Below are 27,933 nucleotides of genomic sequence, written 5' to 3'. Positions count from 1 at the left end.
ACCTCCATTTTTTTATATATAGACTTAAAATTTGCAAAATCAATATCACAGTACTTTCATTTGTATTTGACAAATATTGTTGGATTCATCTCGTATATTATAGTCAAACTGTACAATTACTTATTATTTTTATTTATATTTAATGCTTTATACATTCACCATATGATTTGATATGACGATGAATCTGAATTTTTTTGCAAAAATATTTGGAAGCTGGCCATAATATACTGGTGCTATTGTACTGGCTACAGTACCTCAAATCCTTCCTTCGATTCAACCTGTCCATCCATTGATTCGACTTGGTTCGATTTGACACCAGTACACCTCATCGCCCATCTCCTGAAGCCTGCCGTGCTACTAGCTAGCTCCTTTCTTGACTCTGCAACGACATGCTCCAACAAGGGTCTCTTCTGATAGTAGTAGGACTCAAATTTATTTCTAGCCCATCTAAGGCCCTGTTTATTTTCTAAAAAATTTACAAAACTTTTCAAGATTTTTCGTTATATCAAAACTTGTGGCACATGCATTAAGCATTAAATATAGATAAAATTTAATTAATTGTACAGTTTACCTATAAGACCTTGTTTAGTTCAAAATTTCTCGTCACATCAAATTTTGCGGCACATGCATGAAGCAAATATAGCGGAGTGGGGAGTGTTATAGCTAAGATATTTTATTAAGCTAGCTGCAGGCTGTGTGGTGGCAGCTTAAGCCAAGCTCCGGGCCGGGGCTCCTTTTCTTCAACACAGCATTAACACGTTTGCTCCCTTCAAACCAGACACCCTGCCCTACCTGTCCTCCGGCCGGGCTCCGGCGCTCCATCCCCATCCTCGCCTTCTCCCTCGCTCCTATAAATCCATCTCGAGTTGCACCGGCCGGTAGTCCACAAGCTCAGCAGGGTGGGTGCAGCTTGCATGCGTGTCCTACCATAGCCATAGCTAGCTAGCACACCGGCCAGTAGGAAGACGACGATCGACTAGCTAGCTAGCTATATACTTAGACATCTTCCTTTGCTAGCCGGCGTACTAGTGTGACCGACATGGCCGGAGCCGCCGCCGCCGCTGCTGCCAACGGAGGGACGACCGCGGCTGCTGCCGCCGCGACGGGCGCGGGGTCCCCGTGCGGCGCGTGCAAGTTCCTGCGCCGGCGGTGCGTGCCGGAGTGCGTATTCGCGCCCTACTTCAGCAGCGACCAGGGCGCCGCGCGCTTCGCCGCCATCCACAAGGTGTTCGGCGCCAGCAACGCATCCAAGCTGCTGTCGCACCTCCCCGTCGCCGACCGCTGCGAGGCCGTCGTCACCATCACCTACGAGGCGCAGGCCAGGCTACGCGACCCTGTCTACGGCTGCGTCGCCCAGATCTTCGCCCTCCAGCAGCAGGCCGGTGATCACATTCACATTCTCGATCAGATCAGATCATCACATGCATGATCCTGATCCTAATCCTAATCAATCAATCATCATCGATCTAGCTAGTTGTTTAATTGGAGCTAACATCAAATTTGTTTGGCGCTTCGCCCTCCAGGTCGCCATCCTGCAAGCGCAGCTGATGCAGGCCAAGGCGCAGCTCGCGTGCGGCGTCCAAGGCGCCGCGCACTCGCCGGCGAGCCACCAGTGGCCCGACAGCGCCAGCATCAGCGCCCTGCTCCGCCAGGACACGGCGTGCAGCGCCAGGAGACCCGGTCCCCTCGACGACTGCTTCATGCCGGAGCTCATGGCCGGGTTCAGGGACGACGTCGCCGCGGCCGCGCAGCATTGTGCCGGCAAGGTGGATGCCGGCGAGCTCCAGTACCTGGCCCAGGCCATGATGAGGAGCCCCAACTACTCCCTGTAGCTGCCTGCTAGAATGATAAGAGAGACCATGCGTTTTGGAGCCATGCTGTGCCATCTCATCTCTCCACTCCGCTAATGCAAGTGCGAGATGAGCTAGAAATTCCTACCTACAAAAGGAAATTAACAACTTGTACCAGCTAGTAGTGATGAAGTACTCTCTCTTTTTTCTCTCTCTTTTGTTATTACTACTATATATCATCAGTGTTCTGATCTTATATAATGGTGACGAGTAGTACTAGTATAAATCATATATAGTGGTTGGTAGCAAGTATGCATCTTTTTCCCTTTTTTTGTTAATTACTTTTAACAAGTGTGTTTGGTTAAATAAGAACTTACTGCTATTGATACTAGGAGTATATGAGTAGATAAATTCATCTTCTCATGCATGAGCATGACGGTCTTGTTTAGTTCCAAAATATTTTGCAAAATGGACACTGTAGCTCTTTCGTTTGTATTTGATAAATATTGTCCAATCATGGACTAACTAGGCTCAAAAGATTTGTCTCGTCAATTCCGACCAAACTGTGCAATTAGTTTTTATTTTTGTCTATATTTAGTACTTCATGCATGTGTCTAAAGATTCGATGTGACGGAGAATCTGAAAAAATTTGCAAAATTTTTTGGAAACTAAACAAGGCCGTCACATCTCATTGGCAGTTGACACTGACTGTGACTGGCAATGTGGAAGTCCAGTCTTGCTATCTGGACATGATTGATTGATACAGTACAAGGCTTCTCCAACAACAAGAATTGTTTGAAAGAAAGTTCATTCAGTATATACTCCTATGCCATCACACTGGTCAGCAGATGATGCAGTCAAACTGCACTCTGAACTTCTGTGCCCCCATATGTTTCTCTGGCCCTGAAAAACTGCATCTGGTGTAGTGTTGTGCTCCAAGTTTTGTGCAAACATTCATTCATTCATGTCACCATGAGTCGATGGGATTCTATTTTCCCACCCCTAGAACCCCCTAGCTGATTTATGTACAAATGTGATGACAACAATATAAGATACTAGTAAACACTGTCACAGGCTCACAGCTCACAGGTTTAGAGTGGAGAGTACTAGAAGCTTCAGTAGCAGTACCAAAAGCTGAAGCAAGATTTTGACTTGGCACCAATATCTTGCTCTCTAGAGACCCTAAAACGACTTGTATGCATTCGTAGGCTGCTGTTGCTGCTAATTCTAGTTTTCCATGCCATGCAGAGTGACTGTCCCCTTGACAAAGGACAGGGTATGAACTCCTCAGCCGCAGCAACGTTTACTTTTGCGTCCTACAACTGCAACCACAACAGGAGAGAGGAGTGTGTTTTACTACATTACTGTACATAGTTGTTGACCTTTTAATCCTAAGCACGTACTACTACGCGCATTGCACAGAAACAGAAACACGGTGAGGCTACATAGCTAGGCCACTGATCCCAATGGCTGATTTCTTGGTAGAATAATTGGCTGTGATCGGAGAATTGACCAACTTACTCCTACTGGTAGTAGTGTGTAGAGCAGTAAATTATTCCTGCAATACAAGCTCGTGGTATTGCAGCAGAGAAAGAAAAAATGACTCTGTTGGCACACTCAAAAAACCTGATGAGCATGGTATGGTAGCCATGGGGATGGGAGTGCTTGACTATCCAACGTTAATCACATTGTAGTACTATTTGAGATAGACATGCCAAATAATGAAGTGCTTCTTTATTTCAGACATCAGATAAGGACAACAATCATATCAGTAGGTTTATTTGTAGGGTTAGTATCTTGGAACTCTAAATTTTTCATGCAGACATGCGTGTTCTTACTGAATCCATTACAAAAGGGAAGGCTAATGTGCTACTGATATCTAGTACCTAGTAAATCTTTAAAAAAAATAAAAATTACCGCAACTAGCAGCTACTTCCTCCGGTCCATTTTATCTGGCGCACACGTATATCAAGATTCAAACTTTTAAAACTTTGACCATTAATTAGACTAATAATTATTAACTATTATAACATAAATTTTATATAATTAGATTTGTAAAGAATTATACTATCCAATGATTATAAGTTTATAAGCATAAATAATATAATATAAAGTAAATGAATGGTCAAAATGTAATCTAGGAGACCGTGTCATTCTAACCTGCGCCAGATAAAATGGACCGGAGGGAGTAATTAAGGCTCTTGATCGACGCCGAAGAACAGCTAACTGTTCAGATGTTGTAAAGCTAGCTGCTGCCTGCAGAGTAAGCAAGCAAGCTACGTACACAACAAGACGAATTGACCTCAACAACAAACAAATCTTGAGCAATAGTGCAATCTACTTGAAGACGACGATGAATGTTATAGCTGATTTAACAACAAGGATAGGTCAGTGACTTTTGCGATGAATCCACCGTACCCTCTTGCTTTATCGATCCATGCAAAGCCGTAGATTTAACGCGTGATTAATGTGGCTTAGAATAACAAGATCTACACACATGGTTAGGTAGCCTAGGATGCTAATAGCCCGTCATTAGGTGGCCGGCCGGCCAGCCGGCCCTAACAACGTGTCATCAAGCTTGTTCTTATCACTGTCTCAAGATCACAAGCTAGCTTGGTCAATTATGCAGACCACAGGGAAGATGACAAGCCATCGAATTTGAGTATTTGTTACAGTCCCTGAAAATGCATGCCATGCCACCATGACCATGAGAAACAACCCCTGAAGTTTAGATGGATGTCTCATAAAGTCGAATGCAGACTGATTTAGTTTTGTTTGCTTTGGCACTTTGTGTCTTGTACCAAGTTTTAGTATTAGCATGGGGTAGCAGGAGTATTTATTTGGATTCTTCAGGCAGGCATTCATCAGCTAGCATCCTGGTCAAGGGGCTGCTGGCTGGTCATCAGTCAAACAAACAAATAAAGCTAAGCACGGATAAATTAAAGGCAAGGGCTTATTATGACACTTGATAGTGATTAGACCCCACTAATCAACCGACTTATTTAGCACTGATCCCAAGACGTAAAAGCACGTAATGGAAAGCAAGACTGGTGTCTTTGTTTTTGTGCATGCAGCTGCTTTGTGGAGGAGGGGCAAAAGAAGAATTGAAGGTGATCGAGGTCTTTGGCTCTTTGCAGCATGCATTAGCATTAGCATTAGCTAGAGCTCGTAATGGAGGAGTCAAAATATGCACCAACTTTGGCCCTCCAAAAAGACCAAAACCAATGCAAGTGCGATCGATCACCATAATAACCCTTGTTCCGAACAGGATATAGCTTGAAAAGCTAGGAAGAAAGCAAAGAGAGCAGAAGCTATAGGCCATTAGGCCGGGCAGGGGATGCAGTGGCAGTGCACTATACAGTAGTACTAGTATTATTATCTGGTGATGAACAAGTGCCTCGGGAATTGTGCTTGTGGCGCCTCCCCCATCATTTCAGTTGAAGAGCTTTTTATTGATTTGTGTCTCTTTCTAGAAATGAAGTTCTTGTTGGATGTGCGTTCACAAATGTTCCTCTCTAGTATTTTTCAATAAAACAAATAAAAGGGAAGTCAGAGCTGCTGATAACTTTATACTGTTTGCAATTCTACTGATGGTATCTTTATTTATTTTTTAGTGGAATTGTAGTTTCCTTTGATGAAGAGATGCTCCTTATTATACTTTTTCTTAGGGAATCCTTATTAGTACTTGATTGATGATGATGAAGGCTTGTGTAGTTTGTATATGTATGTAGGCCCAAAAGCATGGGCCTGGGCCTAAATTACTACTGTAGTAGGCACAGGAAAAGGAATTCTCGATCAGTTTGAGGCCCACAATTTGCCAAGAAAAGTAGTTAGTCACTGCAGTGCAGGAAACTAAGTGTCACAAGAGCAAATATACGTACTCGAGGTTTTGAATATTTTGATCTGAATTAGATGCCACTGCATAAATGCTTCTTATTTTGTAGTGCTGGGAGGAATATGAACTTGTGTCAGATCAGTTTCAGTCTTTCTGGGAGCAAACCTTTCATAATTTTTGTGCTTGTTGTTTGGCTCCACTCATCTAATAGTGATTGTAGAAATTTAGACATATGCCACCTTAGTTTGAGACTACGAGCTAACCTTTCAACTCTTTTTGTGCTTCTAGTTGTGGTCCATTTCCAGTTATATCATATGGAAAAACACTAAAAACAGAACCTTTTCGTCGTCAATCTAAAGGTGTCCATTTCTTTCATGGATCAAGATTTTAATACGGAGTATATAATAGGTATTTTTTTGTTATTTCTATTTTTTGGGTTAAAAATCTGGTTAGTAGAATGAGATAATATGCCAAAAGAATTCGAATCTGCTTTGTGGTGTTAACGAACTGCTTTTGTGCTGCTCATATTTCTATTTTTCAGTGAGCTTGGATCACATGGGTTCTGTGATTTTGTCCCTGGGCAATGTAAGAGATAATGTCATTGCCAGTCATATCTCCACTACTGCCATTTGTATCTTGTTAATTTCGGATCTTATGCCGCAAATACAGCTCATGCGCTCTGCCTTTTGTATGTCCAGCAAATTGCTCATGAAAAAATACTGTAGTATTTTGATGGTTATCTGCTTTTATTGTGTCAACTACTGCCATTTGTTTTTGCCATTCTGATGCTACTAACTTTTTTATATAAAGATGCTTATACTAATTCTTTATAACTAGGAATGTCTGAATAATTTTCTATTAAATGATCATGATCAATCACTGCCTGCATCTTTTCCTTTTGAGGTACACCATTTGATTTCAGTAGCACTTCCAAGTGTTTCTTCCCAATCACCTCGGCTCACCAACCTTTTGCTTAAGATCAGTCCTTGGCTCTCTGTGAACCTGCTGAAAGCACACAATTTCCTGGCAGACACTTTAGATACTTTTGTGACCTTTCAGTTGATACCCTCCATTCAGTTGGGTTGGTGAGCGTCTGTCTGGTTGTTCATGCCTTCTCATCACAGCAACTTCATTTCATGCTGTCTACGAACACATTCTGGTACTGTCAAGTGTTCATCATTTCTGAAGGCCATAGCAGCCAACTGCTACATTTGGTGCAAAGTTTTCCCTTTCGGATTGCTCCAACCACAACGCTGGTACTGAATACATTAAGTTTGGAGCGGTCTTTACTTACACGATTTCTGCGTGCAGTCAGGTTGGGGATGTATTTCCAAGGTCTAACCTTCAGTTAACTATACGATTAGCAGGATAAAACTCTGCATCTGTCTCCTTCTTTTATATATAAAAAAATTGGGTTCACGTACATGATCCAGATGAGCCTTGAGAGAATCAAAGTGTCGGCCTCCAAAGCCAAAGACATCTTCTGTGATGGTAAGCACATGGCGCCGACGCATATTGACAAAGCCTTTTTTTTCAATCAGAGAGCTGATTCTTCCCAAAATTTCCCTGCTCTTTTGTTCTGTAGATTCCGGGCCTTATTGGAGCACGGATGCGCACAGTACCTGCAGCCCTTCGTGTAATCAAGTGGGTGGCTGAAAGGACATGTAGCTTCCAAATCATAAGCCAGAGAACAGAGATGCTTAACAGAAATTTTGACAATGCTGTCATTGGATGCCTGTTTGGCTGTTTGACAGAGACACAAGGGCCGGCGACACCCACCCCATCTGTTCAGATCAACACTGCAGATGCCTCGTTACCTGATGAGTGCGCAAATACCGGATTTGGTAGTACTTCTCTTTAGGAATTATGACTGATCTCATTGTGGTGTGACTGCACTAAATTCTTCAAAATTACTTTTTTTTTCAATCCCATTCACTGGGCTGTCATCAGGTTAATTTCTTTGAAGTCTGAACACAGATTTCCCTGCTGTCATCAGAAGCCTTTTGCCTGTGCTGTGCAGGAGATTGGCTACTGTTTACTGCAGCAGAAATTGTCAGTCTGCCACTGTCTTTCTGCCTGTACCATTCCTTCCTTCCTCAAGAGAAGCGAAGCAGCAGACAGGCAGACATGTTTTGTTCGGTGACATTTCCATCCCACCACCAGCACCAGCAGGTCGTCTTCTTTCTAGTGCTTGCTTGTGTTTGGTGGATCTGAATCACCATTCCGATCTGCTCACCACCTCCCGGCCTCTCCTCCCCGGAACGAGATCCTCTCTCCCTGCTGCTGTGCGGCTCCAGCTCCAAGCGCGGGAGAGGGGGCCGCATCTCCAGTTCCCCATGGCCGCCGCCACCAAGGTTCTTGACAGGCTCAAGGTGGGGGCTTCACCTCCGGCGCCCGGCGGCGCGCTCCCGCTCACCTTCTTCGACGTGCCCTGGCTCTTCACGGGCCCCGTGGAGCGGGTCTTCTTCTACCACTACGCGCACACGGCGGAACACTTCGCCGCCCACCTCCTGCCGTCCCTGGTCTCCTCCCTCTCCGCCACGCTGCACGCGTTCTACCCGCTGCTCGGCCGCGTCCGGCCGTGCCCGGACGGGAGCAGCGGCGGGTACGAGTTCTTCTGCTCCGCGGGCGGGGAGGGCGGCGAGGCCGTCGAGCTCACCGTCGCCGAGAGCTCCGACGACTTCGACGAGCTCGCCGGCGGCGGCCCGAGGGACGTCGCCCGGCTGTACGCCCTGGTGCCGCGGCTCCCGCCGCCGGAGGTCGACGGGTCCTTCGCCCTCGCGGCGGCGCAGGTCACCGTGTTCCCCGCCTGCGGGGTCGCCGTCGGCGTTTCCATCCACCACGTGGCCTGCGATGACTCCAGCTACATGCACTTCGTCAAGACCTGGGCCGCCCGGTGCCGGGTGGCCGTCACCGGCGCGGACGCGGACGCGGACGCGGTGCCGGTCCCTTTCTTCGACCGTGGCGTGGTCGCCGACCCCGAGGGCCTCGCGGCCAGGACGCTCGACGAAATGCGCCAGCTGGCGGCCAACGGCCCGCCTCCGCCTCCGCCGGCGGCGCCAGCAGGCCCGCCGCCGAAGCTGGTCATCGCGTCGTTCGCGCTCACCCGCGACCGCATCGACGGACTGAAGCAGCGCGTGACCTCCAAGTTCGCGGACGGCGGCGGCACGGAGCGCGTCCACTGCTCGGCGTTCACGGTGGCGTGCGCACTGGCGTGGGCCTGCCTGGCGCGCACGGGCAGCGGCGGTGACGAGCGGCCCCGCGCGCACCTGCTGTTCTCGGTGGAGTGCCGGCGCCGCCTGGCGCCGCCGATCCCGCAGGAGTACCTGGGCAACTGCCTCCGGCCGTGCTTCGTGGAGGTGGGCGCGACCGAGCTGCTTGGGGGCGACGGCGTGGCAGCAGCAGCCGCCGCGATCGGCGCGGCCGTCGCGGGGCTCGACGGCGGCGTGCTGGACGGCGCCGGCGGGTGGTTCCACAAGATCCTGTCGCTGGTCCCGGAGCGGCCGATGTCGGTGGGCGGGTCCCCGAGGTACGGCGTGTACGAGACCGACTTCGGGCTGGGTCGGCCGGCCAAGGTGGAGCTGGTGTCCATCGACAAGACGCCCGGCACGGTGTCCCTGGCGGAGGGCCGCGACGCCGACGGCGCGCAGGCCGCCGGGGTGGAGATCGGCGTCGTGCTGCCGGAGGCCGAAATGGCCCGCTTCAGCTCCTGCTTCGCCGACGCGTTGGAGGAGCTCTGCGACTGAGCTGTGCAGCATGGACGACGGCGGCTGCTCCGTTGACGACAAGCGATGAATTGGTGGTGGTTTAAGGTGTAGTAACAAAATATATAGAAAGAGAGATGATCCGAAGTGTATATTTGAGGGAGAGATGGATACATATATTTCATATTTTTGTGGAGTAAATTTCATAATGTGCGAGAATATTAAGAGTGTGACTGATATTGTTGGATTGATTATTTATCTTAGAAGTAAAGAGCCGAATATGACTGATATTTTAAAACGACTGTGTGAGTCTCTGCAAATACCTTAATCTTTGCTCTTATGATATGATGAATAGTAGCCGTGTGTTCTTGGGGGCATTGGACCATGATCAGATGAACGTTAGTTATTAGTTGGGTCATTTTCAGGTTAGGCCACGCCAGTACGCGCACAGTCCACAATGCAGCGCAAATCCCTTGTGTTGTTGAGATTGTTTGTTGCTGCTTTGGTTCGTTAGGTGTCTGCGTCATCATGGCACGAGCTTTGCTAGTTGGCGTTTGCTGGTGCGAAGCTGGAGACGACTAAGCCCTGTTTGGTTTACAATGGTAATTTAATTTTTGTCACATCGAATGTTTATATAATATAGACTATTTACAAAACTAAAACACAGTTAATGAGTTGCGAGACGGATCTTTTGCGCCTAAATAGTAATGATTGTACACTGATTACCAAATAAAGCTACATTACCTGTTAAATTTTAATACCTCCAACCAAACATGCCCTAGTTCTCATTACGTCCGAAACAAGGATGTATAACAGAGACGTCAAGTGTGGGAGAGCACTTCTCCAAAACTTGAATTTGACTGAATAATCAGCAAAATTAGTATTGCGTTTTCTTTTCTGCGATGGAAACATGTGCTCCATTGGCTACTACATAACTACATTGTGTCTTTGGTTTGCGGACAAGGAGTGATGGTACTGGTCCATTTCAGTTTTCTGCAAAAATCGAAGGAGCCCGGATCAAGGGTCTGTTTGCATATAAGAGCTAATTGAGTAATTGTTAGCGAGCTAATAATTAGCCATAGTGCATCCAAATAGGAGAACAAATAGATGTGATAATTGTTTACATAAGCCTTCAACTATTGGTTAGCTAATTAGCTAGCCAATCTTAGCTAATTCAAGATAATTTTTAGCCTAACTTGCAATTAGTCCTAGCTTATTGAAACAAGCCCCAAATAAAGGTTAAATAAACATAAAAAAATATGCAAAAGCAAAGTGCTTATGCTTAGATGAAAAATCAGAGGATCCGTGGTTGTAATCAAGGGAGGGACGAAGGAGAACGAGGGTTTTTCCAAGTTCTAAAAAAAGATTGGAAGATGGAGTGGAGAGTTATTCAGAGGGTGTTTAGTTCCCCTTCTATTTTTAAAAATTTAGGTTTTGGTCTATTATTTTGCATAGGTAATATGCTCAAAAATCAGATTGGGAGAATGTTTTGGAACTCTTGGAGACCTGTAAACAAAAGGAAAAAGACTACTTTTCCTCCACCAATTTTTACGAAAATCCACTTTTCCTCCCTCAACTCCAAAATCGGCAAAACCACCTCCCTTAGCTTTTCAAACCGTGCATTTTACCTCACTAGAGCGGTTTTAAAGGCGGTTTTGCTATAGTAAATAGTGGTTTTGCTACAATGACATGGTTTTGTCTTTTTCTTTCTAAATTATTTCGTCTGAATCTTTAAAAAATCATAGTAAATCACAGAAAAATAATAAAATAAAAATCCAATTTTGTTGGACTTCACATAAGTATATCTACACAATGAATATATAATATGGTATCTTTAGTATAGAGTTTTTCCTATAAAGGTTTTGTCTTTTTCCTTTTCTATTTATTTTGGCTAAATATTTGAAAAATCATAGTAATTTATAGAAAAATCATAAAAATATAAAATATAATTTTTGTTATACTCCACATGAGTATATCTGCACATTAAATATATATGCTTTAGTATAATTTTTTGTTGTACCTTTAGATCTATGCTTTTCTCTAATTAATTAAAAAAATTTATAGTTGCAGTTCCTATAACTATTTTATCAGACTAAAAACATACATATATTATATGTCCATTGTGTATATATACTCATGTAGAGTCTAAGAAAATTAAAATTTCTATTTTATTATTTCTCTATGATTTACTATGATTTTTCAAAGATTCGGCCAAATAAATAAATAAAGAAAAGAAAAATACAAAACCTTTATAGGAAAAACTTTATACTAAAGCATACCATATTATATGTTTACTATGTAAATATACTTATGTGGAGTCCAAAAAAATTAGATTTTCCATTTTATATTTTTTCTAGTTACTATGTTTTCCATGATTCAGCCAAAATAATTAAAAAAAGAAAAAGATAAAACAACCATCACGGTAGCAAAACCACTATTAGCAAAATCACATTTGAAACTGTTTCAGGGAGATAAAATGCATAGTTTAAAAAGTTGAAGGAGATGATTTGCTTGGTTTTGGAGTTAGGGAGGAAAAACGAACTTTCGTAAAAGTTGGTGAAGGAAAATTAGACTTTTTCCTAAACAAAAGGAAACTGGCAGCACATGTTTCTCAGCCCAGCCCAGACCACCTACGGCCCAGACAGTATCTACTTACTGCTAAGAAGAGAAAGCCCAGCCCATCGCCCAGACTCCTCCCTCTTCGCCCTCACCGCCGGCCGCCGCCGCTGCGACCCAGCAACCGCTCCATCGGCCACCATGGCGCTACGCCGCGCCGCCTCCGTTCTCCTCAGGACCCGCCTGAGGGCCCCCGTCACGTCCCTCCCGCGCAAAGCCCTAATAAACCCACTCCTCGCGCCGCCCCGCCGCCACTTCTCGCCGCGGCCGCCGCCTCCTGTCCCCGCCGCCGCCGCTGCTGTCGCGGACGCCGCGGAGGAGGCTTTCGAGGCGGCGAGGTCGACGAACGACATGCTCGCGGCCTTCTCCCGCCTCGAGGGTGCAGTTCCCGCCAACGACAAGCGCCTCGCCCTCGCCTGCCTTAAGCTCGGCCAGCACCTCGAGGCGTCTGGCTCCGCCGACGCGTCCCGCGTCCTCGCACTCGCGCTCCGATGCCTGGGGATCCTCGAGGCCAGCCCCAACGCCTCCACCCCCGCCTCCGCCTCCGCCTCAGACGCCGTCTCGCTCGCCATGGCACTCCACCTCGCGGGTTCCGCCTCCTTCGACCTCTCGCGCTTCCACGACGCGCTCTCCCTCCTCTCCCGCGCGCAACGCCTCCTAGCTCCGCTCCTCCCTGATGAAGGCGTCGCGTTCGGGGCTGGGGAGGAACCGGGAGGTTTCGACGTCAGGCCCGTGGCGCACGCCGTGCGGCTGCAGCTGGCCAACGTGAAGACGGCGCTTGGGAGGAGGGAGGAGGCGCTCGCCGACATGCGCGCCTGCCTCGACCTCAAGGAGTCCATTCTGCCGCCGGGCAGCCGGGAGCTGGGAGTCGCGTACCGGGACCTCGCCGAGGCGTACGCCACCCTGCTCGACTTCAAGCAGGCGCTGCCGTTCTGCCAGAAGGCGCTGAAGCTGCATGAGTCGACGCTCGGCAAGAACTCCGTGGAGGTTGCGCACGACAGGCGCCTGCTTGGAGTGATATACACTGGGCTAGAGCAGCATGAGCAGGCTCTGGAGCAGAATGAGATTTCACAGAAGGTAATGAAGAGCTGGGGTGCGGCTGGCTCTGACCTCCTGCATGCTGAGATTGATGCTGCAAACATCAAGATCGCATTGGGAAAGTTCGATGAGGCTGTTAGTGTGTTGAAGAATGTCGCTAAGCAGGTGGAGAAAGATAACGAGATGCGAGCTCTAGTTTTCATATCAATGGCGAAGGCACTCGCTAATCAGGAGAAGGTTGGGGACACAAAGAGGTGCTTGGAGATTGCTTGTGACATCCTCGAGAAGAAGGAATTTGCCACACCCGACAAAGTGGCAGAGATGTATACAGAGGTATCCTCACTATATGAGATGGTGAATGAGTTTGAAAAGGCAATATCTTTGCTCAAGAGGGGCCTGGGAATGCTTGAGAGGATCCCTCAGGCACAGCACTTGGAGGGCAATGTCGCAGCAAGGATTGGGTGGCTGTTGCTCTTCACCGGTAAGGTCACTGAAGCTGTCCCGTACTTGGAGGATGCAGTGGAGAGGATGAAGGACAGCTTTGGTCCGAAGCATTACGGAGTAGGGTATGTATATAACAACTTGGGTGCTGCTTACATGGAGATGGACCGACCACAGTCCGCTGCTCAGATGTTTGCGCTTGCTAAAGAAGTCATGGATGTCTCCTTAGGACCTCACCATTCAGATACCATCGAGGCTTGTCAGAGCCTTGCTAAGGCCTACGATGCTATGGGAAGGTATAGTTTCACAAATGCATTACAATGAGTTTTCTTTCCTTTCCTCTCGAATCTATCTTGAGCCTGATTTTTGTTAGCTTCAACTCAAACATAACCAGACAAAAAAACAGAGATGCTAAGATAATTCACATACTATTGTGCATAGTTGTTCTTAAGATAGTTTAGATGGGTTAGCATATACTGTTGGATGTTAGACGCTGGGATTATAATGTCAATATTAGTGCATTATTGTCTTTTACACACAAACTTGTCAGGCAGCATAGTGGCTTACTGGCTGATTGATGTTAATTTTCTAAGCACGTAGTGGAGATAGTTCAGACATGCTGTGAGCAGGGGAGGAGCTGTGTTCAGGCCAACATGTGGCATGCCTAAGCAACCTTCAAAATTTCCAACTCTACTACTTCCCTCCAAAAAAAATGAAAGCTGGGGTGCAGTAACCCCCCAACCCCCTAGATTTAAGATCAAGCTCCACCAGTGGCCATAAGATGTTCTGTTTTTACTTTCGGAATAGAAGCTGCTTTGTATTCCAACTTCGAACTGATCAGTATGGACCTCCTCATGTTTCTGCATCTGCAGTTATCCCCTGGCTATGGAGTTCCAAAAGAGAGTGGTGGATTCATGGCGAAATCATGGTGCCGATGCTAGGGATGAGCTCAAGGAAGCTATGCGACTCTACAACCAGATCAAGGCAAAGGCGCTCGCATGCCTATCACCTGAAGGTTCAGCAAACGCATTGCCTGAACCTCAGGAGCAGGAAACAGATTCAGATACTGCTAAAGCTGTGCAACGATAGACTCTGCAAATATTTGGTTGAAGGATGTTTTCTTGTTAGTTGTTACATGTAGTATTACAGATATTTTGGATATCCGAAATCAATGGCTGGTGAACTGCCAGCTCCCTGCAGCAAGGAAAGACATGATAAGTCAAGCTATGATGTATTCAGGACAGATATGTCCGTGTGCCCTGTTTTTTTATGAACTAGAAGTATTTGGTACGACATTTAGGTATGTGGTTTTGGTCATTACTTAGAATAACAGGCACGGCAAGGCAGCGCACTGGGCCGGGCTAGTGTAGTTTACAAAAGCATGGAGCTTGCATATCAGACGTGTTGGGAGTTGCAATCAGATTACCACACTATATCGTATTGTTTGAGAAGTATGCAGATATTAAAAGATGGTTTTATTATATGAAGATTGTAGCACTCAATAAGATCAACAATTTTGTAGTTTGAGTTTTTTTTTTTTTGGGGGGGGGGGGGTCATTTGCGAGCATTAAGATTCTTACAAATTTGATACAAGATTTCAGCAATATATTAAGCACCAGCGGTTTGTTACTGTAGGAAAGAAAACATATTTTTCATACTGCAATTCAAATGAAAATTGTGGCTCTCGTCAAGATCTATAATATTTTAGTTTTGAACTTTTCATTTAAACTTAACTAAAATAACTGGTAAACTTCCATTAGCAGGTAGGTTGTTGTCTTTACTCCTGTCAAGAAGATTGTCCATTCCTCTTGTTGATCTTCTTTCTTTGCTAATGGAAGTTTACTTCCAATGGGGAATATTTTGCCCCATTGCTTTACTATGCTTGCAAGTAATGAAAATACTTCACCTTTCAAAAATAAAACTTGACTCACTCTCTATCAACAGGGATGGGACCATATATTGCTATAGTAAAAAGTGGAAAAGAAGAGAAGTCTTCCACACACGAGCCCAGTTGAAATCACGTTTTTCAGCAAAGAAAGAATACTGCTGATCCAATCGCCTACACTACACTCGGCCGCCGCCGCTGACGCTGTCATGATCATGTGTACGGGAGTGACTGTCCCTCTGCAAAATGCTCTGAATCTGCAGGTGAACCTCCCCGCCAGCAGCCACTGCGTCTCCGTCCATGGACCTCGGTGGAAGAACATTGATGGTGCTCTTCGTCTTCTCACCAGTACCTTCTGGTTCGACCTCGGCAGCAGGTGCCACGGCGTCTTGGTCTTCCTCGGCGCCGGGGACGACGACCTGGATGGTCACCACCACGTCCTCCTCGGACGGCAGCGGGGGCAGGCGGCAGAGGGTGGCGGCGACGTCCGCACTGGCCCTGCAGAGCGGGCAGCTTGCGTTGCTCTGCAGCCAGGCGTCGACGCAGCCGAGGTGGAAGACGTGGAGGCAGGCGGGCAGCATCCTGACCCTGTCGCCCTCCTCGAACTCGCCGAGGCACACCGCGCACTCGCTGGCGGGGGCGGCGGACTGCGACTCCGCGGCATTGGCGGGCGTCTTCCTGTAGCTGAACGCCGGCAGCGCCCGGATGGCGGCGTCCTCGAGCCCGCGCGGCTCGGCGCCGGCGTCGGCGTCGGCGGGCGCGGTGGTGGTGGTGCCGGTTGTGCGCTGGGGCCGGCGTCCGCGGCGGGAGACGATGAGGCCGGCGACGTCGGACGAGGAGAAGGAGCCGCCGGAGGAGCCGCGGTGCCAGGTGAGGCAGCAGCGGATGACGAAGACGTAGTAGGCGAGGAGGATGACGGAGGCGGCGAGGATGCCGAGCACCGTGAGCACGAGGATGGGGAAGCTGGTGATGGACGGCGCGTGGCCGCGCAAGGAAGAGGAGGAGGAATAGGAGGAAAGAGAGAGGGAAGAAGATGGCAATGCCGCCGCCGGTGGCGGGGCGAAGAGCAGCGCCGGGATCTGCGGCATCGGGAAGATGCTGGCGCTGCTGCTGCTGCTGCCGTGGCTCGCGTCCATCGGCGGCAGCCAGGCAGGGCAGCTAGCAGAGTGAAGAGTGAAGCAGTGGAGTGAGGGGAGTTCCTCTGCTCTGCAGCTGAGAGCTGAGTGTCACTCACTCACTCACCTGCTAGTGCTAGCTGCTGCCGTATGTTAATGTAGCGTAGGGTCTTGGGAAGGTAGGCGGGAAGAAGGGATGGTGGTGAGGTTGGAAAAACGCGCGCGCGCGGTGACAAAGCATGGTGGTCTGGTCTTCTAGAAGGACGCAGACGCAGGTCCAAGGCGATGATCGGAGACGACGACGACGACGACGACCAAAGTGCGCGTGGCGTGCCGTCGCCCTTCCCTGCAGGTTTGGCTGCACTGCAGTAGCAGATGTAGATTCCGAGTGCAACGGCAATGGCGTTGGCGTGCGTGCTGGGTCACCCCACCTCGCGCTCGCCTATGGCTATGGACGACGGATCGGAGACGGAGACAGACAGCGACGCCGGTGCATGCGGTGTTCCCGGCGAGACTTGTGCTCCGGTTCCGGCGCTCACACGCTTTTGTTTTAGCCTTCGGACGTTTGCGATTAACGTGTAGCCTGCGCTACGCATTTGCTTTCCTTTCTTCCTTTCTTGTAGGGACGCCAGCCGTGTCTGCGTCTGCTTCCCGGTTTCCCAATTTACGCTACGGCCGCTGGCCGGAGTACTGTATTGGACTGGAGCTGTTTTAATTAATATAAGCACTATAAAACCCTCTTTCATAGAGCTTGGACTTGTTTAAAAAGAGAAAAGAAAAAATAAGAACAAAAAACATATTTTTTTCATTTGAAACGGAAAAAAAATATGTTTTTTTTGTGTTCTAAATAAACCATTCATTTGGTAAGGCTTCTGACTAAGGGCTCGTTCGTTTGCTGCTATTTGTGGCAGGAATCAATTCTGATAAGAGTTAGCTATACAAATTATTAAAGTATTCCTGACAGGATTGGTTCCGGGGATGATTACCTGTGAACTGAACATGGACTAAGCCGGTGTAGAAGCCACATAAAAATCCCTGTCAAAGAGGCTCTGAAAATATGCATAACCCTCCTCCTACTACATATATACTGTCCTTGTCTGTATTTAACAAGATCATAATCAACAATCATAGTGCATGTATATAAAAGGAGATTAAATGAAATAAAAGGAAACGAAACGATCCGTACATGCGATTGGACGCGGGAAGATGAGAGTACTAGATTGAATGATGGAGAGATAATGGTCCACATGTCCTCCTCTCCACTCCGACGTGTTGATCACATGATTAATTAATGAATTAGGGTCTATTTGGACCATCAAATAACTTACGAGAAATTATAGTCAGATCTTTGTTCGCTTGAGCTTATAAGTTGAATATATCAATTATTCAGATATGTTTTTCTCTCGTAATAAATTAGTTAATAGTATTTTCTGCCAAATGAAAAGGCAGCAGCGGCAGGACGTTCAGGTCCATGTCCAATCGCGACATGGCGACACGTCGGAACAACGTTGCGTTGCGTTGCACCGCATCAATCTAACGCGACATAGATAATGACAGTTTTTCTCTCTAAAAGAAAAAGATAGTGACAGCTTACAGTTGACACCACCGGCACACTTATTGCTGATTGTTTTTCGAGAGGGGGAAAAAAAAGGAAAGAAGGCGGCGACGAGCAGTCGGTCAGTCAGTGAGTCAGCCATTGTTGTTCTGAAGCCGCGCCAGGACGGCGTCTCTGTCGCCGTTGGCCGCGGTGTACACGCCGACGAACTCCTGGTACGTGTAGGGCCTGAGCAAGGGCGCCTCTCCCTCCGCCACCATCTCGGGCGCCGGCGACACGACGCAGCCCATGGCGGGCATGACGAACGCGGCGACCGACGTGCGGGGAGCGCGCGCGTTGGTCACCGCGCGGTGCTCGCCGGCGCGCACGCGCCCGTTGGTGACCACCTCCATCTGGTGCCCGAAGTTGACGATGAGCGCGCCGGGCGGGGGGTCCACGTCGACCCACCCTCCTCCTCCTTCGCCGTTGCCTTGGTGCCCGTGCCGCCGGCGCGCCTGCAGGCCGCGGACGCCGTTGTCCATGAGGACGGTGACGACGTTGGGGTCGCAGTGCGGCGCGATGCCCAGCGTGAGGCTCGGCTCCGGGCACGCCACGTAGTGGTTCACGTTCATGATCACCGGCCCCGCGGTGACCTCCCCGGCCTCGAAGTGCGCCTCGTCGGCGAGCCCCAGCCCCGACGCGGCGAGCCGAAGCACGCGCAGCGCCACGCCCCTCACCGCCGCCGTGTACGGCTCCAGCGCGGCACCGAGCCCCGCCGGCTTGTCCGGCCACTGGCGCCTGAACTCCTCGAACGGGTAGCAGCCGATTTTCAGGCAGTCCCGCCAGTACAGGAGCTGCTCCTGCTCCTTGCCCACGCTCGTGTGGAACCGTGGAAGCTTGGTGCTGTCGGTAGAGTAGTGCGCCATCTTCTCCTCCGTCGGGAGCTTGAAGAACTCCTCCGCCGCGCTCATCATGGCGCGCATCACGTCCTCCGGCACGCCGTGGTTGATCACCTGTAACAGCGCCCAAGGTGGATTGAGAAGCTTCTGAGCAGAGACAGCTCTGCTCCAGGACTGAAGAATTTCTCACCTGGAAGAAACCGAACTCTCTCCCAGCGGCGACGATCTGCTCCGCCATCCTGTCGGTGTCATCACCGCCGAGGTCAACTACAGGTATCGCCGCTGCGGAACACGACGGCGGCGAGCTCCCGGGCCTCTTGTGCTCCGGGAGCACGTACGACTCAGGCACCGAATGGTAGACGGCGCCATTGGAGAGGGGCTCGGCCATCTCCTTCCTCTGACGCCGGGTTGTTTCTTGCTTGCTTCCTTTCCTTCAGAAGTTCAGATTCAGATGAGCCTGCATTTTATACAGCTAGCGATGAAAGCTTCTTTTTTTTTTTTGGATTCGTGATTTGACCGAAGCTTGCTTGGACACATCCATCCATTATTTATATTTTTCGTCGCATTCGCATTCCAGTAGTAGCACTCTGCTCTACTTTACCACAAGTTGTCGTTTTTGTTTGTAAAGCAAATTAGAAAGTAGTTTTACTATTTGGGCGGCTAATGCGCCGGCTTGATGCTGTTGCAAGCAAAATACAGTACTAATTATGAATTTATGATACTCGCTTTGGTCATGAATACTTGAGCGAAGCGCCATGGCTCTCCTCCAGCCGCTATCTCGGTCTTGCTCTTGCCATCGTAGTACATTCGCACTGTGCTGGATGCAAGTTGTTTTTGCTCTTCTTGTGTTCTTTCGGTAGATGCAAGTTCCGCCTAGCTTCTCAATGTTGCCCGAATGGGAAACTCCTTGACTTGACATGGCGTCGGGGTGCGCGGCAGGTGAAGCGCTTCGATTGAGTTTCAGTATGGCTTTAGGACTTGTTTATTTCCTCTCAAAAATCCAAAAATTTTCAAAATTCTCTGTCACATCAAAGAAATGGAATTGGTGATGGAAGAGACACAACAAATTTAATTTGGAGGACATGGTCACTTGTCATCAGTGATTGCATCTGATAGACACCGAGGCCAGAGCTTGAGACGATACTATGCAGATGCAGTACTTGTACTCACGTCGTCCATGTTGTGTTGGTGTGGGCGTGTGCCAGAAATTTTGAAGATTAAAATTACGGCAAAAGAGAGTTTCTGTGTTGCTAATTTTTAGCCAGGCATTCCGGTAGAGCCAACTTACGCTAGAGATGTTTGTACAAATAAAAGCATTAGTCAGCAAGAATTACCGTAAAGCCTAAAGACATTTTTAACCAGAATCATTGTTCCTAAAGTTGCTCAACTATAAACCAACCCCATCTCAAAAAAAAAAAAAAAAAAAAAACTATGAACCAACCCACTGGGCGGGTTTGAGCACAGTTTCTTTCTAGGCCCGAAACTTGTCGGGCTTTTTGCACGTTCGGTCCAACTTTTGTACGTGCTCAAGCACCTACAAAAAAACAGTAATGTTTTAATTTGAAATTAAATTCAGCAGCACTCAAAACAAGCTTAATTTTTTCATTAATGCAAGGATGATGCGCATGTATGAATTATGACATACTTGGACTTAATTGGGCTGTTACATTATAACTATGTTCTAATAAAAAAATACTAGTCAAAATTAGATTCCAAAGACTAGGCGAGTTTTATTTTATTTTATTTTTTGTTTATGAAAGAAAGAAAATTAAATGTCGTTTTCAGCCTGATGCTGGGACGCTGACGGTGATCAAAAGTTCTCATCTTGTTGGAATAGTGTGCCTCTTTTTTCTTGAACTAACATACTGGATTAAATACATTCAAACAAGTCCATGCGCGGATTAATTTAGTCCGCATATAGTTTCCTACCACAATCATGTCTTTTCTGTGACGGAATAGAATCCTATGGCTATGAGCATCACAATATAAGTCATGCATAATGCATTGATGGTGGTGACCAACAAGTACTGGTTGCCAGATTGCCCCAGTATCCTATTCTCGTCGTATCAAAGCAGAAATTGAAAAAAATGTGCACCTGGGAAGCACACAGATCCTGCTGGAACATGCATAACAGCAACACCCTAGCCTTATTATGATTAACTACGTACTAATGCGGATGCCTACATTGTTTTTTTTAATCACGCAGAGCCTCCATTTATCCTGCCGAAATTTTTGAGATAGAATGAGATGACAGCTATTCAGATCTTGCTGCAGTGCCCAGTTTTCATCAGAACATCATGTAGCGCGCGTGATGATGGAATGAAACTTAAGCATATATCATATCTCTTAAAATATACTCCTATGCAGTGGATTAGGGTATGCTATATCAGAGCAAGTGTAATAATCTATTTCAACTTATCTTATAGCCAAGGTAATGAAAATGCAAAGTCATAGACTCAATGGAACACGGGTGCTGGAGGGTCCCACACAAGAACTATGCTAGCGCTCTGTTGAAGCTGCAAGCGACAAGCAATTTCTCTCTTTTGTTCATTTCTCTCTCGTAAACATTTGCAGACATAGTTTAGCTATAAGACAAGCTGATATGAATTATTATACTTGCTCTTGTAACTGAGACGTATATAACTAAAGATGAAGATCAGATGTGACAAATGTTTTTGTCCCTATGGATATATATTTCTCCTTAACCCAATAATGACCCTCTTTATTTTTTTTTTGTGGACACCAATGATTAGTAGGCCTACTTGGGAAGAAGTTTCCATGGCATTGGCATGGATCCCCGTGTTCAAAGATTCCACGGGCAGGATGACAAAAAGAAAAACATGCAAGTATGAACCCACTCACTCATCAGTCACCAGTCTTGAGTTTGGGTCATCATGCATCTTTTCCACGTTTGGTCTTTGGTTTGGTCCAGAGTATGTGCATGATCATCGCCAAGTATGATGTATGAGCATGAGGGCACAGCACACCTACTACCTCCCCAATCCCCATCCAGAGAAAGAGCAAGAAGAGATCGAGAAAGTGTCCAAAATCCCATTCAGAAAGTAATACATATACATGTACTCCAGGCTTGCTTGCATCATTGGAGGGTGGTTCACTGCAACAACTACTGATGTAATCCTCGGATTAGACTACTTTGAAGAATGCATACAATACAATCACCATCTTTCAGCTAGTGGTAGTGGTTGTAAAATGGATGTCACTATTTAAGACCAGGAAACAAGTTTTACCGTTCCCGGAGATGCATCACCAACGCCCCCCCCCCCCCCCCCTTTTTTTTTTTTTGAAAAGGATCAGTGCAGGAATAGTAGAGTTTTGGGCACATCTGCTGTGCAGAGGCAGTTTCGCATAGAAAGGAACGTTTTTCCTCTTTCAGTGCCGGTGAATAATCGAAAGTTATTTCTATGTACGAATAAAGCTGAGAAGTTGGCAGCGGTTAAACTGAAAAGTTTATGAAAAAAAGGAAAAGCTTATTTTTCTCCACGACTGTGTACCATTATTATGTCCTGTAATAACTAGGGCTTTGTTTAGTTCACCTGAAAACCAAAAAGTTTTGAAGATTTCCCGTCACATCGAATCTTGTGGCACATGCATGAAACATTAAATATAGACGAAAATAAAAACTAATTACACAGTTTAGCTGTAAATCACGAGACAAATCTTTTGATCCTAGTTAGTTCATAATTGGATAATATTTATCACAAACAAACGAAAATGCTACAATGCCGAAAACTTTTCACTTTTCGGAACTAAACAAGGCCTAGGTCATCTCCTTAGTTTATTTCTTTGCCTCTTTGCGGTCTCATACCAGAATTAATTTTTTTTTCTAGAGAAAACTACATGTACAGCGACCTCCATGTTCTGCTCAGAGCGTCACAGTTACAATTAGCCATTACGAGGACAAATGCAGTACAGGAAGAAAGAATACTCCGTAGTTCTCTTCTTGAAAGGTCATAAATGCCTGCACCCACATTTTCTACGAACATCAGCGTTGCCACTGACTGTTCTACGAATTCCTGAAGGATACTGCTATCTATGCGAGGCTCCAAAGCAGGACAGACCCGAGCAACGATCTATCAGACGAAAAGGAGATGAGGAGATGTGGAGAGAGCAGAAAGAGACGGCATCCATCCAAAACTCTTTTTTTTTTGGGTTCTTGTAATCTTCAGCCAAGGACTCAGACATTGCATAGAAGTAAACGGAGGGCCTATCCATAAAATGGCTTTGCTTTTATTCCAAAGTCCAATACAAGTCTTTGGGGAATTGGCACAGGGGAGGAGAGAGGGGCAGTGCTTGAGAGAGAGAGAGAGAGAAGGGGAGACCCATCACCCATTACCAATGCCAAGAACAAGAAGCCAGAGAGGACAGCCGCGAATCCAATCCGAATCCCCTCCAAAAACCCACCAAACTGCCTCCCCCATCTGCAAGAACAAGAGCAGCAGGAGAGCATCCTAGTAGGGAAAAAAATAGGAGAAAAAAAAGAAGCCCAGAGAGACCAGCTGACCAAGCAAAAAGGTAGCATCTTTGTGTCACCAAGACACCGCCGATCACAGACCAAATCCCCCCTCCTCTGGTCCATCCCGAGCGTAGAGCAGCGGAGATTTCTTCGATCTGTGCTTGCGTTTTTTTTCCGTGTAAAGATTTTGTTTTTCCTTTGACTGTTACTAGCGTTGGGTTGTTGAGAAGTTTCGAGAAGAGTGCTGTGTGAGTGTTGAAGAGCTCAAGATGGATCCGGCCTTGCTTGACGACGTCATACGCCGGCTTCTGGAGGTGAAGAATCTCAAGCCCGGTAAGAACGCGCAGCTGTCGGAGTCGGAGATTAAGCAGCTCTGCGCTGCCGCCAAGGAGATCTTCCTTTCGCAGCCCAACCTGCTGGAGCTCGAGGCCCCCATCAAAATCTGCGGTATTTCCCCTTTCTCCCGTGTCTCCTGAGCAAGTTCTTCATGTCGGTAGCACCCAAGATGACATCTTGGGGACTACTTTGGTTGGTCAACGGGGTATCGCACTGTTTGGTCTGTGCCTTTTTTGGGTCTTGCTGATGTCCTAAACCCGATCTTGTGATTAGAAGTATCCATTCTCAATCCTTCTTTTGACTGTCGTCATGGCTTGAAGAATCGATTGAGGACTGGAATATAGGTGTACATATGTTGGTAGCTGTTTCCTGTTTGTAGTGATTAGGCATACTTGGAATAGAAACTCTCTGGTTCTAGTTGCCGAAAGAAAGCTGCTAGTTTTTTTTTTTACCATCGATCTGATGGTCCTATTGTAGACTTTGCGGGTACTATCAACTAGTGATGCTAAATCTTGAGGTATCAATGCTTTGGGTTACTAGTAAATCATTGCTGCGCTTGTATGATTGAATGGCAATATCAAAACCACATTTCAGATGTTCCAGAAATGCAGCACCTCATCAATCTTTCAGAGGGCTCCTGCTATTTGTAGAAGGATGATAATGTTATACGACATGGTTGCGGTCAGGATATTTTGTGCAAATGTTAAAGTGAACAACCTAGATGCGTATAACCATGCATCCTATGAGAAATGAAAGCAGTATACTTAAATGAAAGTTCACTAAGCGTACTATGTAAACTGGATGATTATCATCACTGTCTTGGAGTAAGTCTTGAATGTTTAGTTCGTATGTATTGCTGACAAAAATGCAGCAAAGGCCCCTCTATCCGAGTTTGTTAGGTAGCTTGAGTAGCACTCGTCAACCTGGGTTTGACTCCTCGTGGGAGTGAGTTTTTGGGCTGGGGTTAAAAAATCTCTTCGTCTCTCCCACACCAAAGCACAGGTCTAAGGTCTGGCCCTTGTCGTGGTCGTATGGTGCTGCTGTGTATGGGTGGGGTCGCGCAGGTTGAGTTTTTTTTATAACCCTTGGCAGTGTTATATTTCTGAGTAAGCACATCTACATTATCCTGCTTATAGGTTTTCATGCTGTGCATAAATTGTATGTGACAATCTCTGGCTCCGCTGTGGCATAAATACTTCCTTTCATGTTAGATAAAAGTAAATCCTTCAGTTAATAAATTGTCAAAAGAATCTCAACACTATTTGAGTACCTGTAATGATATATGTAGTGATTTTGGTTTATCTGAGTATGAGTTACCCTGAAATATCTTTAGTGGAGCTTCCTGACAAATATCTATCTCACATATTTTCTTCTGATCAGGTGATGTCCATGGGCAGTACTCTGATCTCCTGAGGCTATTTGATTATGGTGGCTATCCGCCTCATGCGAACTACCTTTTCTTGGGTGATTATGTGGATCGTGGAAAGCAAAGCCTGGAAACAATATGTCTTCTTTTGGCCTACAAGGTCAAGTACCCGGAGAACTTCTTTCTTCTAAGGGGCAACCATGAATGTGCATCAGTAAATCGCATCTATGGTTTTTATGACGAGTGCAAACGCAGATTCAGTGTAAAGCTCTGGAAAACATTCACAGATTGTTTTAACTGCTTGCCAGTGTCAGCATTGATAGATGAAAAGATTCTCTGTATGCATGGCGGTCTATCTCCAGAGTTGAACAAGCTTGAGCAAATACTCAACCTGAATCGCCCCACAGATGTGCCTGATACTGGATTGCTCTGTGATCTTCTTTGGTCTGATCCTTCCAATGAAGCAACAGGCTGGGCCATGAATGACCGAGGTGTTTCATTCACATTTGGTCCTGATAAAGTTAATGAATTCCTTGAGAAGCATGATTTGGACCTCATCTGCCGAGCTCATCAGGTTGCTGTGTTCTTAAAGACGTGACCTACAAATTCCCTTATAAACTATAAGTGTATCAATCGTTTACTTATGCTTTTGCATTGCCGAAATGCAGGTTGTCGAAGATGGATATGAGTTTTTTGCTAACCGCCAACTCGTAACAATATTCTCAGCCCCTAACTACTGTGGAGAATTCGATAATGCTGGTGCCATGATGAGTGTAGATGAGACATTGATGTGCTCTTTCCAAATACTGAAGCCTGCAAGGAAGATGCTGGGTGGTTCAACTAATAACAAATCTGGCTTCAAGGTATGCATGTTTAACATGGAAGCAGTTTATATCTGTCAAATAAGCACAATATGTTGCCCAACAATTTTTTTGGTCCCTCTGGATATTAGTGTTCTTAATTTTTCAAGGCATTATAACATGATAGTGTGGCATCCTAGTGTTACTGTTTGCTTCAAAATGATGAATGAATGATTATTCAAAATAATTTCTCAGTCTGGGTGCCAAACCTTTCACCAGAACTACTGCACCTGACAGGTCTTTCTTCCGTTTTACACAATTGCATCATTACTAATATTGTGTCTGCAAAATTCGGTTTTGGTGTGAATGCGAGAAAGTTCTCGATTCTCGTAGAACTTGAATTCTTAATAGTACTTCCAAGTTGACTCGACTTGATGTCATGGTGATTTATAGGCATTTGTTAAGCCTATCTCTTGCAGTCACCTATTATATCAGCAAATGGCTGCAAATTCCTTTACTATACACTTGGCATAGGAATATGAAGTTGATCCTGTCACATTGCCATGTGAAAATATGTGCCAAGTTGCATAGCAAATTTATATTGCTTTGGGATATATTTGGGCAGGTTTCAATTTCTCCCACCATATTTTTTTTCTAGGTTCATGCTGCGGAAGTGCATGTCATTGTCACTGAGTGCATAGTTGGTTGACAGTGACCTTTCCTACAATCAGTGCATACTAAGGCCTCGTTTAGTTCACCCCAAAAAGCAAAATTTTTTCAAGATTCCCCGTCACATCGAATCTTACGCCACATGCATGGAGTATTAAATATAGACAAAAATAAAAACTAATTGTACAGTTTACCTGTAAATCACGAGATGAATCTTTTAAGCCTAGTTACTCTATGATTAGATAATGTTTGTCAAATAAAAACGAAAGTGCTACAGTTCCGAAAAAACTTTTCAGTTTTCGGAACTAAACAAGGCCTAACAGTTGAACCCATATTTCAAGTTGACCTATCTTGTTCTGTTCCCCACTGAGTATGGCACAACAAGAATATGACAGATGGTTAGCTGAAGTAGAAGGCTTATTTGCTAACTCTATATGAGATATGAGGATGTAAGGAATTAGCTGTACATCCTTTCCTTGAATATTTGGATGAACAGTTAAACTCTATATGATACATGTTGGGTTTTCAAACAGAAATGGGCAACTCAACTAGCTCTGGCCCTCTTCTACATTATTAACAGTTTAACAGGATATCCTGCTTAATTGGGATGGGTAACCTGGATTTTCAATTTTATCAGGCACTTAGGAAAACTAATAGGCGGCCAAACTAATAATTCAAAATCATCTGTACTATTAAGTGGCTGTGATACACCTATATATGACACCAGCATCTAAATGGAACTCAATTTCATCTTTTGACTCTTCGTTTACAGTCATTGAGAGGATGGTGACAATGGCCTGATGGTGAGCATGCTACGATCGACATGGGTACATCTTACAGCGGCTGCAACTAACAGGCATATGAATTGTTGCGGAAACCTCATGAGCCTGGAAAGGGCAAAAGCAGATGTAGAACTATGCATCTTCCATGTTGGATTAACACTCTTGTAATGTATTATTATTGGTTTTTACTATGCGGATCTCCTATGATATAAGAGGATGTGAATGAGTACTACCCCCTTTCCTTTGCGTCCTAAAATTCGAAAGATTCAGGCAGGCAAGCGCCAATAAAAAATAGCCAGATCATTTGAACCGAGTTTCCATCCTGTGGGCATGGGTGGTCACAGTGATCACAAAAGCCAGCACCATTTCCTTACGGTTTCTGAATCTAGTCGTTAGGAATTATTGATTATTGTTCTCCTTTTGCCCCCATTTGGTGGTTGAGCTGTCTGAATTGGATTCTCCATGTGTTTTTTGGTTTGAGCTTCTGGAAGGAATATGCAAGGTCATCCACGATGCAACGTGGCGTTTCCAGAGGTTTTTTCGTTGTCTTGTCCTAAAAATATACTTTGTTTGTATCGGTAATTTAAGTCATTCGGAATAGTAATGCAGTCTTCAAAATATAACTTTGACTTCTTATTTTTTATAAGAA

The 27,933-nt window shown here is 46.1% G+C and overlaps 6 protein-coding genes across 9 annotated transcripts; 4 read left to right on the top strand and 2 right to left on the bottom strand.

Annotated features, from left to right (window-relative positions):
* LOC8055323 (LOB domain-containing protein 16) lies at positions 761-2,099 on the top strand. Of its 2 annotated transcripts, none has more exons than XM_002454750.2 (2): positions 761-1,378; positions 1,524-2,099. In XM_002454750.2, the coding sequence occupies exons 1-2, from the start codon at positions 1,040-1,042 to the stop codon at positions 1,830-1,832; spliced, it is 648 nt and encodes a 215-aa protein (XP_002454795.1). In that variant the 5' UTR covers positions 761-1,039; the 3' UTR covers positions 1,833-2,099. The 2 variants fall into 2 exon arrangements, with proteins under 2 accessions (XP_002454795.1, XP_021315946.1); XM_021460271.1 differs by having other exon boundaries at positions 761-1,382.
* On the top strand, positions 7,216-9,627 carry LOC8055322 (malonyl-coenzyme A:anthocyanin 3-O-glucoside-6''-O-malonyltransferase). Its single transcript, XM_002454749.2, has one exon. It carries the CDS (start codon positions 7,962-7,964, stop codon positions 9,369-9,371), a length of 1,410 nt encoding a protein of 469 aa, XP_002454794.2. The 5' UTR covers positions 7,216-7,961; the 3' UTR covers positions 9,372-9,627.
* LOC8059694 (protein KINESIN LIGHT CHAIN-RELATED 2) lies at positions 11,996-14,905 on the top strand. The gene is made up of 2 exons (XM_002454748.2): positions 11,996-13,720; positions 14,297-14,905. The coding sequence occupies exons 1-2, from the start codon at positions 12,087-12,089 to the stop codon at positions 14,511-14,513; spliced, it is 1,851 nt and encodes a 616-aa protein (XP_002454793.1). The 5' UTR covers positions 11,996-12,086; the 3' UTR covers positions 14,514-14,905.
* On the bottom strand, positions 15,166-17,064 carry LOC8059693 (RING-H2 finger protein ATL1). Its single transcript, XM_002453012.2, has one exon. It carries the CDS (start codon positions 16,443-16,445, stop codon positions 15,489-15,491), a length of 957 nt encoding a protein of 318 aa, XP_002453057.2. The 5' UTR covers positions 16,446-17,064; the 3' UTR covers positions 15,166-15,488.
* Positions 17,971-19,329, bottom strand: LOC8059692 (2'-deoxymugineic-acid 2'-dioxygenase). The gene is made up of 2 exons (XM_002453011.2): positions 19,048-19,329; positions 17,971-18,971 (listed from the first exon to the last, which is right to left on the bottom strand). The coding sequence occupies exons 1-2, from the start codon at positions 19,243-19,245 to the stop codon at positions 18,114-18,116; spliced, it is 1,056 nt and encodes a 351-aa protein (XP_002453056.1). The 5' UTR covers positions 19,246-19,329; the 3' UTR covers positions 17,971-18,113.
* On the top strand, positions 23,117-27,593 carry LOC110434642 (serine/threonine-protein phosphatase PP1). 3 transcript variants are annotated; one of them, XM_021459134.1, is made up of 5 exons: positions 23,118-23,390; positions 23,544-23,778; positions 25,048-25,607; positions 25,702-25,896; positions 27,275-27,593. In XM_021459134.1, the coding sequence occupies exons 2-5, from the start codon at positions 23,601-23,603 to the stop codon at positions 27,290-27,292; spliced, it is 951 nt and encodes a 316-aa protein (XP_021314809.1). In that variant the 5' UTR covers positions 23,118-23,390; positions 23,544-23,600; the 3' UTR covers positions 27,293-27,593. The 3 variants fall into 3 exon arrangements, with proteins under 3 accessions (XP_021314807.1, XP_021314809.1, XP_021314808.1); XM_021459132.1 differs by lacking the exon at positions 27,275-27,593 and having other exon boundaries at positions 23,117-23,390; positions 25,702-26,080; XM_021459133.1 differs by having other exon boundaries at positions 23,119-23,778.

This window comes from Sorghum bicolor, chromosome 4, assembly GCF_000003195.3.
Source record: "Sorghum bicolor cultivar BTx623 chromosome 4, Sorghum_bicolor_NCBIv3, whole genome shotgun sequence".
NCBI classification, from domain to species: Eukaryota; Viridiplantae; Streptophyta; class Magnoliopsida; order Poales; family Poaceae; genus Sorghum; species Sorghum bicolor.
This window is presented reverse-complemented; position numbering and strand designations above follow the sequence as displayed.